The 11,991-nt window shown below is 37.0% G+C and overlaps 1 protein-coding gene across 2 annotated transcripts in view; it reads left to right on the top strand.

Moving 5' to 3' along the window:
* Nucleotides 1-391: 391 nt before the first annotated feature.
* Nucleotides 392-11,991, top strand: part of LOC121375367 (glutathione S-transferase C-terminal domain-containing protein-like) — a 28,930-nt gene continuing 17,330 nt past the window's right edge. Inside the window, exons 1-4 of one of the 2 annotated variants that reach the window (XM_041502785.1) lie at nt 392-594; nt 4,218-4,630; nt 7,605-7,640; nt 9,323-9,393. In XM_041502785.1, the coding sequence (XP_041358719.1) occupies nt 4,223-4,630; nt 7,605-7,640; nt 9,323-9,393 (515 nt within the window). In that variant the 5' untranslated portion in view covers nt 392-594; nt 4,218-4,222. Of the gene's footprint in view, nt 642-4,217; nt 4,631-7,604; nt 7,641-9,322; nt 9,394-11,991 lie in introns of both variants that reach the window. The other variant, XM_041502786.1, reaches the window with a different exon arrangement.

Raw genomic sequence — 11,991 nt, 5'->3', positions numbered from 1 at the left:
ATTTAGAAAATTTTACGAATTAATATTCTGTAAGTTGATGGCATTTATGTTAAGAACTATATTCAGGTGTATTCACAAACGACTGGTTCTTAGTTGTCAGGTCAGCAGAAAGTGACGTCACGAGCAAGTGGCGACATAAAGTCGGCGAGTTTGATCCATTGCGTCGAAGGGGTGATGATTTAGAACAGATAAAATATTAGTGTGTAGCATACAGTTGCACCACAGTAGTGTCGTACAAACAAACATTGCCGTCCTCATTTTTCAAAACTTATTTATTAACGACATCAATCCACAACTTTAAAAAATATTATTTATGTCATAATATAGATTGATTGGTGAACAACCCCTTTATTGTAACAATAATGCAATGATCTGCAGAATTTAGGGAAACACCGTCTGGTACATTGCAAAGTCAACACAGTGCTTTGAAAAATCACCGAACACTTGTGTGACCCCGAAACACGTTCAGTTCTCGTTCACATCTCTGTTTACTCAACTCGTATAACAGATTAGCAGGTGCAGCCACTGATGCACCAAATGTGCGAATTTGTGATGTCATTAATGGAACACCCTGACTTAATTGATGATTGATTGGTGAGAGAAAACTAAAGGAAATGTCAACAGTGGTGGCAGACTTAAAGGTCCATTATCATAAACTTACATGTACAAACACCAATTCCACTATTTTTACATTTATATGTTTAAAGGTTTTTATCTAAATATTGTTTTAATATTTATTAAAATGAATACTGACTATTATATTGTAGTAATAGTCATATTTTTAAAGTAAAACTATTGATCTACATCCTTAGTTTACGTTTTCAAATTTTAATGCCCTTATTTGCTTCCATAGAAAAATTATTAATGTGTGACCTCACATTTTTACTTACGTCACTCACTATTAGGCCCTTATGTCAAAATAAACATGCACATGAAGATGAAACTTGATATATATTTTTGGGCATTGTCACCATAAATTAAGAAAACTACAAATATTTTTATTGACATACAGGTCATGTGTTTCTGACCTGTTTTGGTTCCTGTGTAGAAAAAGGAATTTTTAAGGTAAAAATTGGATATACTTAAAATTTCTTACCTACTTGACTGTCTACTCATCTTACTATGAATCCCAAATGGCACAACTTAATAGAAACACCGACTCAACAGGGTGAGAGTATATATCCTGGGTGAGCCCTGTATTGAATTACTTGATTACCCTTGTTTGGCTTCGCACACAATAAATATAACATATCCAAAGGTAATTTTTTTATATGATATGATATATTTAATAAATGGTACTTATTAGTTCTTTTATTTTTTAAAACTAAAACTTAATATTTTGTCTGAAATAATGAAAAATAAAAGCATACAAACCTGTAAATGGAGTTGTCTGCTTCTCAGTATAAAACTTGGAACAATTTTGACAGGAGTCCAGGTAAGTAGACCAGTTTTTATTTTAATATGGCAAAGTGTTGTAATAATCTAGCAAATTTTGATTTTGAATGATATCAGTATCCCAATGATGTCATTTTGCATCTCTTTACAATATTTAACACTAAGACGTTTCTGTTTTTAGAATGCTGGAAAATTACAATGCAAAATCGTTGCTAAAAATTCTGTGTTTGAGAATTATTATAGCACCTGATTTGTAGTTAATTTTTTTTAACTAGGGCCTATATATATGGATTTGAAGTGAAATTACTGTAAGATATGTTATATTTATTGTGTACGAAGCCAAAAAGCAGGTTGCAAAAAATGACTGACCAAACTTAGTTAATGCAAAGTTTGGCATTTTAATACTTTGTAATACACCCTCCATGTAATATTTTGTAATATGGCTAACACCTAACCTCTCTAAACTTATTATGTTATATAATATGTGTCGACTTCCCCATTATACATGTAACATACTTTGACTAATATTATTACCGGTAGTTTCTGTTTGTGTTGGTTTGGTTTGGTAATAAATACTAGAGAAAAAAAACATTGAATAAAAAACAAAATTTAGCAATTACTGGTTGCATGTTATATTATAAATAAAATGAGACAATTGTTTTGAAAATTTTACTGGCACATTTAACATTTTGTAACAAATACCATGATACACCCAGGACTTGAATTTAACCCCTTAGTCGTATATGCACCAATGCCCTGAAATGCCATATTTGGCATGTTAATAATTGGTCATCATACTCTAACTTGACTCCAGAAAGTTGTATGAAACTTCACAATTATTTATTTTGAATAGGTGCTTTGTTCAGACATTTGTTGAAGTTTGCCTTGTTGCCTTGCCTTTTGGCCATAATAATCCCCCCCCCCCCCCCCCATCCCCTACCCCAATCCCAAATCTCTATTGGCCTTGCCCTTTTATTTGCCAACTTCAAGGCCTGTACCCATAGTGTTACATAGTTTTTTAATGGTGTAGGAAGACCAATTTCAGTGGACACAAGCAATTGAAGCATTCAATTCTAAAGTAAATCATTGTTTGGAAACTGTTGCCTATTCTGCACTTCAAATGAGCACAAAATTGGCTGCTATTTAGCTAAGTTTCTTGCTCAAGCATCAAAAACTGTAGCAGTCATCAGACCTAAATATTTTTAAGTATGTCCTCTGTTTTAGTGAGTGAAACATTTAGGGACCCATATAATATATAACCAGAACTTTCCAAAACAAAACTCTTCAGTGTTTTATCGAAACATGCTTATGATAATTTATAAAAATAAATATATTTTTAAGGCAAATTTAATACATAATTAAGTTCTTGACAGCCAATGTTAACAGATAACATTTTTGGAACACGAAATTAAACAATATAACAATTCTGATATCTTATAACTATTAGACACCGTCATGTGCGAGACTCCATGGCCGACGTCTTCCATTCCAACCTTTTGCTTGTGTCCGTGTTGAGACCCTCACCCCAGGCGGACTCCGCAGCGACTAAGCCGGATGTTGGTGTTGCAAAACGGAAGGCCGTCACTCCTCCGAGTAACCAGCCAGCCAAGGCCCGGCCTTCAGCCTCCGCCCGAGGCAGGGACTTTGCCACCTAGAGTCTCGCAGTGTCGAAGATAAAGGGCCAGTACTTGAAGTACTTAGTCGGGGACACACCACACATAGCCACACTGCCGGGAGGCGTCATTGAAGGATCCTTCGGCACTGAGGTCGGGATCCACGACATGGAGCTAGGGGACGGGACGTTTGGACTTTTGACGTCGTGCCGGGATGGACTCTACAGACAAGTTCTCTTCAGAGAAATGGACAACAACACCGTCCATAGAGTCCTGAAGATCATCGCCAGCACCCATTACGTCCAGCTAGCTAAGACCTTGCTAGCCCACCGGTAGAGGAAACTGGTGCTGCAGTTCAATGCGAAGCACTTCATCTTGTCCCCGTAGTCGGACTTTACAATTTTTGGCCAGCATTCAAAATTTTATTTTATTTCATTTTTTTTTTTTTTTTTTTTTTTTTTTTGTAAACAGTCCGACGCACTTTATTTTGGCAGCCTGTATAAAATGCTCAAATCACCTTAAAATCTGTCGAGCACTCTAATTTTATTCTTTGGACTAATTTTTTGTCCAAACATGAGTAGTATGAAATTAGCTCATTTTGGCTTTAGGTCTTTGACCTAACAACTAAATTCGTATTCCAAATTCCACCCACCTTAGATTCACCCCCCCACACCCCGGCCTGGACCATATAGATCGGACTTTAAACTTTTAGACTTCTGTTCAAAATTTTATGTCGAAATTACTTTCTTTTTTTAATATTATTAAATTGTCCTATCCTCTCTTCTATCTCTTATTTATTTTTGGACTGTCCTTCTAAAATGCTCCAAATTATATAAATATTCGGTCGAGCAGTCAATTATTTTTATTTTTGGCTTGTAACTTTTTATTATTATTATTTTTTTAATTCTACTAACTTTTTTAACTAATTGCTATTTTCAAAATTCTGCCCATTTCTAACTGCCCCCCGCCATCCCGAGTCAGGCCATCGATCTTATCGGAGGTCGGACTCTGGATGGGCGTGTTTGAAACCCTAGTGGTATATGGGCACATTAAACTAGTTATCAATCACTTATGTATCGTGAGAATATTAATTTATGGTAATATTACAACAAATCAGTGAGATGGTGTGCTTGTGAAAATCTTTAAATAACAAAAATCTCATTGACAAACTGGTCTTTAATTCATTTTAAATATTTCTCTTCATTTCAGCACGAATGGTAGATTGGTGGTTTAAACAACATTTACATGAAAACACCACAATGACTGAAGTTTACATTGAGGGCAGGCTGTCTAAGGATGATACCATCTGTCTTTCATTGACATCTAGTTCAATTTTGTTTGTCATACAATATTGTCAATCTGTTCCTATTAAGTTGGTAATTGTTGACAAAGGAACTCATAATAATGATTATGTCACTGTACAGTCCTTGGATTCACTTTGTAATTTGAACTACCTGTTTGCCGATGAAGCTTCATTGCCAGGATTGATTAAAAACTGTTCTTTGCCGGTGGCATATGATTCCCATGCAGCAATGATCCGTTCGGGTTTGTGCTGCACAGTTCGACACATTATCAAGTTGGCCCACACTGCCATTCCAGACAACAGTTTTCAAGATCTTCTGGTGAGATAAAAATGTTTCATTATCCTAAATAGTACATTTGTCCACAATTTGTTTTCCACTTTGATTTTCAACTACGTAATATTGTGATATTATCATGTTTTTTAAAACTGTCTAGATTTTTGCAATACATATATATTGATCTGTTTTTTTCAAATCTCTAAAAGTGTATGTGACCTGTCTTTTCCCAAATTTTAAAATCATAATTCTTGATAATTCTTGATATTGGTTTATTTAATTACATGTAGATGTTTTGTGTGTAATATATATTTTATAGCCTTTGTGGTGGGAGTCAGTTTAATGTTTAGTCCAGCTGAAGGGGACTATAGGTTTTGTACATATGTCTGCCTGGCTGGCTGTCTATCTGTCTGTCACACATTTAGTTTTCCTTACCTTTTTTCACAATACTTCAAGATATAGAGCTGACATCTTGTGTATAGCTTAACCATATATATAGTTGCAGACAAAGTTTGACTTTCATGGCTTATTTTTCCAGTTATGGCCCTTGAACTTAAGAGATACAGAAATTTGTTTGGACTGCTAGGGGACTGCTGTGTTGCTTTAGCAGTAGGCTCAGAATATTTGTTTATATACTCATAACCTACCATGTATGAAATAAATTTATTTCATATACATTGTATGGTTCTAAGCTAAAAGATGGGAGTTACTGCATATTCATTATTTTCCTAAAAAATTACATAATATGTTTAGTATTCTCAAAGTACTTTATTAGTCCTCTACTGGTCCAACTGGAAGGGACTGTAGGTTTTGTTTTAATCTGTCTGTCTGTTTGTCCTACATAGACATTTTTTGACTTTTGTTTTTACAATGCATCAAGATATTGAGCTGAAATTTTGTGTATAGCTTTATCATTTAAAGTTACATATCAAGTTTGACATTCTATTATTTTTTAACATAGTTATGGCCCTTAAACATAGGAGATATGGACATTTCTTGGACCTGATATATTGTGTTAGCAGTACTCCTACTTGCTTGTTTTGATTATGGTATTAACAACTTTATTATGTAATGGACATATACAGTAAAGTACACTTATAATGAACACGCTTAGAATGAACTACTGCATAGAATGAACTGAACATAAAGTCCCATTTTATCTCCCTATATTTTAATAACCAACTTATGCAAATGTGTACAATGAACAAACTACTGCTATAACGAACTAACTATCATGGTCCCTTGCGGTTCATTATAAGAGTACTTTGGTCTCACTACACAGATCACTTCCGGGTGAGAGTTTATTGATGACGGTCCACTATAGTTCCTAATTGTGACACATGTTATGGTTCACATATTCACTTCTAGGAAATGGTGAAGAATTAAAACAATACGTATGTTTAATGTTAAGCCTTCTGGCTGTATTTTGCCCATGTTATTTTGTAATATTGTGCATCGACCTTTTGGGACATGGGTGTATAGCGCAAGTGACAGCCGGAGTAAATCGGTTAATGAACCACCTGTTCGGACTGGTACTACAGCCAGATGCGGTCATATAGCAAAAAACTGAGACGGAAATGTTCTCAATTTTGGAGTGAATATAAATGCTTATATAATGTATGTTCACAATGGTGCATGTTGTTAGTGCCAACAAGAACCCATTCTATGGGCAATCTTTGCTTGAAGTTGGGCAGTTTAACATGGGTTTCAATGGCAGATGACATCTGTGTAGTGAGACCATAATTTACTGTACATGTGTTTTATCTTCATGAGATATTGAAAGTCTTTTCATAGTTGTTAAAAAACCCTTAAAGGTAGAGTAAACTCTAACAAGAGATTTATGTGTTGGAAAGATGCATACCCAACACATACTGACACTTTAACAAATGAAAAATGCGTAATTTTAGAGTTAATTAAAAAACATGATTATTCCTGCTAACTGGGGGCAGCCATTTTGTTTAGTTTTTGTGACGTCCGGTGGTATAGCTTGGGGCGAAGTGACGTCAGCTCCGTCCATCTTCTCTACGCACAGTGTAAACAAACTCTAATTTACGACAAGGCGCTTCGCTTTCATCAACCTGACTTGTAAAACAACATAAATGACTTGATAGTATAATAAACTATTTAACTAAATATATTTCAATTTGCATCAGTAGAACAAAATGGAGTTATAGTATTTTTCTTTTTAAAAAAATCTAAACAAAAAAATGCATATTATTAGGCCTATTGGTATGCTACGTTCAAGCAAAAACGACCACTCACGATACCCAAGTGATAATTTTCTTTTCTTTGGGACTATGTAATTGGTTAGTTTTGTGGTTTTGGATGGGAAAGCCTACTTAATCAAGGGTCTTACAGAACGATTGGAGGGGTATCCGTGCGGTTACCACACAATACCATGTGATCTTAATAAAAGAGGCACGTCTTTTTAGTGTGCCTAGACACAGTGTCTGGGGACTCTCTAAATATACACCTGCCAATTAGGAACCACAGGTACAGGCCACGGAAAGAAAAGACCAATTAACTAAGAAAACACTCCGATTATTATTTCGGTACATGTGTTAATTTATGTACAAACCACAATACAGTTATTTCAACACTTTGACAATGGTGGTTTATTTTGTATTAATAATATATAATTGTTGCTGGCTTACTGGGATGACTATTATTACAGAATATTGCGATGCATCCGCATAAATCAGGTATGTTTTGTTTCTTCAGTTCGAAGACTAATTCCTGACGTGACAGGTTAGGTATTACGTAACTACCAGCTCTCCAGAGGGCGTATTCACTGGGATGGTACAAAATGGCTGTGCCCATTATATATAATAGCCGTCACATTTAACCGTTTTATTAATTAACTGTACGATTATACTTGTTGATAGTAAGCAATAATGTGCATTATATATCGTTGAATATGCATACCAGGTCAAATGCCTTGTTTGTCCCTTCCTTTAATGAATCATTGTCTCAGTGTAATTTATGATGTTTTAACATGTCAGTTGTTGTTTATTTCCAGGGATTTCGACAGGGAAGTCTGAGAATGTGTGCAGAGGTATGTGATGTTTCATAACTTTACTTCACAGTCTTAGAATAGGCCGACTATCAACCTTTTTTCAGTAGAGACATGCCACATTTGTTCATTTCTAGACATGCAATATATATGTTGAAAAATGTGGAGCAAATGTATTTTGTGTAATCAAATCTTTCAGGAGCAACACATAATGAGACCAAATAGAATGTCAATTTTCGTCTATCCAGCAGTCTAACTGCATCAACATTTGGTTAAAATTAGGTTAAAGTTTGGTTGAAGTTCAAGTATGACCACATTTCCACTTCTGCTTTTGTCCCTGTGTTTACAAACATTATTCTAATATATGTTGGGAATATTGTGTGATACATTTGCCGAATTTTACTTAAGCTGGGTTAATGTTTGGTTAAAGTTTTTCTTCAGAATTGCATTTAACTCTGTAAGTACTATATAACCTTGGTCAGCTTTTTAGGACCAGTTGGTTAAAATGTCCATCTGACCTGAAGGACTAATAAGATACTCTGAATATACATGTTGTCTCTACACTTATAGCTGAGCACATGCACCCTTATGACAGTGAATATTCAGGACTGTTATATAAATATTGTTTTTGTACCTAACTTTATACAATATTTTTGCCTTATATTACTTTAGGTTGCACTGTAGAAACAACAGTTTCAATGACGTTGTCAGTTGATGTCAGAATACACCAGATCCTGATAGTCATAAAAACTCATGACACTTTTAAATATATATATATTATGAGTTTAGGTAGCACTAAACCAAATAACATCAGGCTGGGTCAAAGTTTGAGGTGCACTAGTCCTGACATGGGTTATAAACGTTTGTTGTCAAAAACAAATAATTTTATCTTGGCAATAAATGTATGCAATTTTATTTCATCTAGTACCACTGTGTCAAGTAGTCTTCTGCTTAAACATATTTGGAGTACCTTTTGTGGAGTAGTCATAATTATGGGTTTAATTGGTTGATACATTACATGTAGTGTTTTTAACCACATACGTTAACATTGTCGCTCATGGAATTTTACTTGGTATAGTACAACTTTAAGCAAGTCTTTTAACCACACATCTTTCTGACCCATGCATTTGACCTTCAGTGTAAGGTCAAGGTCATTTTGAACTTTGTTAGGTTTATAATTGCTTATAACTTTTGAATTAATTTGCTTTAGTATTTGATATACATTTTCATCAAGTGATATACTTTAAACTGCATTTCTCTGTGTTCATAAATTAATACCAGAATACGGTAGAAATCCATTAACAAATATAAAAAAGTAACTGTTTCAAGTTTTCAGCTGCTAAGGAAAATATTGTAATGTACTGTAATATGCTATGAATGAAAAAGGGTTATGGTATGTATTACAAAATATTAGTTATCACTATTCAGCATATGACATGCTAATCAAGACTCAAGGTGGCTTTGCCATTCTAGACTTTAAAATTATTAGAACATTTGCATTTATGATATCATTACAATGATCTTGTCTGTTTCATGTGAATGCTTTTGTAATGTATTTAGTATGAGTTTTTCTGTTGACTAATGTATGTTTATTGGAAATACTGCCTTCTGAGTAATGAGGCAGTTTCTGTGTTTCCAAAATTTATCAGGTTATCTGCATATGAAGTTGTAATATATTTGTTAGTTTTTCTGTTGACATTAAAACAAACGGTTCCTTTTTTCAGGTTTCAGGTTGGACTAAATTATGTGAAGTGGAACTTAGTTCTAGTGTTGCTCAGTTAATAGGTGAAATCAGGCAAGTCCAGCATTATTGTTAAGAATATTAATGCATTGATGGGGTGGGATGTATCTCAGTGGTAGAACACTAGCCAGAGGTGTAGTGGGATGTATCTCAATGGTAGCACAGTAGCCAGAGGTGTGGTGGGATGTATCTCAATGGTAGCACACTAGCCAGAGGTGTGGTGGGATGTATCTCAATAGTAGAACAGTAGTCGGAGGTGTGGTGGGATGTATCTCAGTGGTAGAACACTAGCCAGAGGTGTGGTGGGATGTATCTCAATGGTAGCACACTAGCCAGAGGTGTAGTGGGATGTATCTCAATGGTAGCACACTAGCCAGAGGTGTGATGGGATGTATCTCAATGGTAGAACACTAGCCAGAGGTGTGGTGGGATGTATCTCAATGGTAGCACACTAGCCAGAGGTGTAGTGGGATGTATCTCAATGGTAGCACACTAGCCAGAGGTGTGATGGGATGTATCTCAATGGTAGCACACTAGCCAGAGGTGTGGTGGGATGTATCTCAGTGGTAGAACACTAGCCAGAGGTGTGGTGGGATGTATCTCAATGGTAGCACACTAGCCAGAGGTGTAGTGGGATGTATCTCAATGGTAGCACACTAGCCAGAGGTGTGATGGGATGTATCTCAATGGTAGAACACTAGCCAGAGGTGTGGTGGGATGTATCTCAATGGTAGAACACTAGCCAGAGGTGTAGTGGGATGTATCTCAATGGTAGCACACTAGCCAGAGGTGTGATGGGATGTATCTCAGTGGTAGCACACTAGCCAGAGGTGTGGTGGGATGTATCTCAATGGTAGCACACTAGCCAGAGGTGTGATGGGATGTATCTCAGTGGTAGAACACTAGCCAGAGGTGTGGTGGGATGTATCTCAATGGTAGCACACTAGCCAGAGGTGTGGTGGGATGTATCTCAGTGGTAGAACACTAGCCAGAGGTGTGGTGGGATGTATCTCAATGGTAGCACACTAGCCAGAGGTGTGGTGGGATGTATCTCAGTGGTAGAACACTAGCCAGAGGTGTGGTGGGATGTATCTCAATGGTAGAACAGTAGTCGGAGGTGTGGTGGGATGTATCTCAATGGTAGCACACTAGCCAGAGGTGTGATGGGATGTATCTCAATAGTAGAACAGTAGTCTGAGGTGTGGTGGGATATATCTCAATGGTAGCACACTAGTCTGAGGTGTGGTGGGATGTATCTCAGTGGTAGAACACTAGCCAGAGGTGTGGTGGGATGTATCTCAATGGTAGCACACTAGCCAGAGGTGTGATGGGATGTATCTCAGTAGTAGAACAGTAGTCGGAGGTGTGGTGGGATGTATCTCAGTGGTAGAACACTAGCCAGAGGTGTGGTGGGATGTATCTCAATAGTAGAACAGTAGTCGGAGGTGTGGCGGGATGTATCTCAATAGTAGAACAGTAGTCAGAGGTGTGGCGGGATGTATCTCAATGGTAGCACACTAGCCAGAGGTGTGATGGGATGTATCTCAATGGTAGCACACTAGCCAGAGGTGTGGTGGGATGTATCTCAATGGTAGCACACTAGCCAGAGGTGTGGTGGGATGTATCTCAATAGTAGAACAGTAGTCGGAGGTGTGGCGGGATGTATTTCAATAGTAGAACAGTAGTCGGAGGTGTGGTGGGATGTATATCAATGGTAGCACACTAGCCAGAGGTGTGGTGGGATGTATCTCAATGGTAGCACAGTAGCCAGAGGTGTGGTGGGATGTATCTCAATGGTAGCACACTAGCCAGAGGTGTGGTGGGATGTATCTCAATGGTAGCACACTAGCCAGAGATGTGGTGGGATGTATCTCAATGGTAGAACAGTAGTCGGAGGTGTGGCGGGATGTATCTCAATAGTAGAACAGTAGTCGGAGGTGTGGCGGGATGTATCTCAATGGTAGCACACTAGCCAGAGGTGTGGTGGGATGTATCTCAATGGTAGAACACTAGCTGGTGTGATGGGATGCATCCCGGTGGTAGAACACTAGCTGGTGTGATGGGATGTATCCCGGTGGTAGAACACTAGCTGGAGGTGTGAGGGATGCATCTCGGTGGTAGAACACTAGCTGGAGGTGTGATGGGATGTATCCTGGTGGTAGAACACTAGCCGGAGGTATGATGTGATGCATCCTGGTGGTAGAACACTAGCCGGAGGTGTGATGGGATGCAAGATTGATTGCCCTTAGTGGATTCTTCTTCTTTTTTCTTTCTTTTTTAACCTGTTCTAGGCAGACACCAAATTGCCTGCCTTAGTGTCTTCAAGTAAATTTTCATTCCTTTTACTTTCTTTAATTCATTGTCTGATTATTACATCTGTCACCTTTTTCTTGCTTCTCTTGAATATTGCTTAGCTCAATATAAATCTCTAGTTGTTTTCCAATGTAAAATTAATGGGTTAAAGCAATAAAGTTTCAGAAACCGTAATTTCGGAGGTGTGTGTGTGTGTGTGTGTGTGTGTTAACATCACATTGCTCAAACTCTTGTTTTGAATAAGAAATCCAATTTATTTCAGAATTTGAACATTTATACAAGTATGATGTAAAACAATATTTGACGTAATGATTTTGCTTTTTGATGACAAATAATGAA

The sequence above is a fragment of the Gigantopelta aegis genome, chromosome 6, assembly GCF_016097555.1.
Source record: "Gigantopelta aegis isolate Gae_Host chromosome 6, Gae_host_genome, whole genome shotgun sequence".
In the NCBI taxonomy this organism is placed as follows: domain Eukaryota; kingdom Metazoa; phylum Mollusca; class Gastropoda; order Neomphalida; family Peltospiridae; genus Gigantopelta; species Gigantopelta aegis.
Note: the sequence above shows the minus strand (reverse complement) of the source record. Positions and strands in the feature narration are given on the sequence as shown.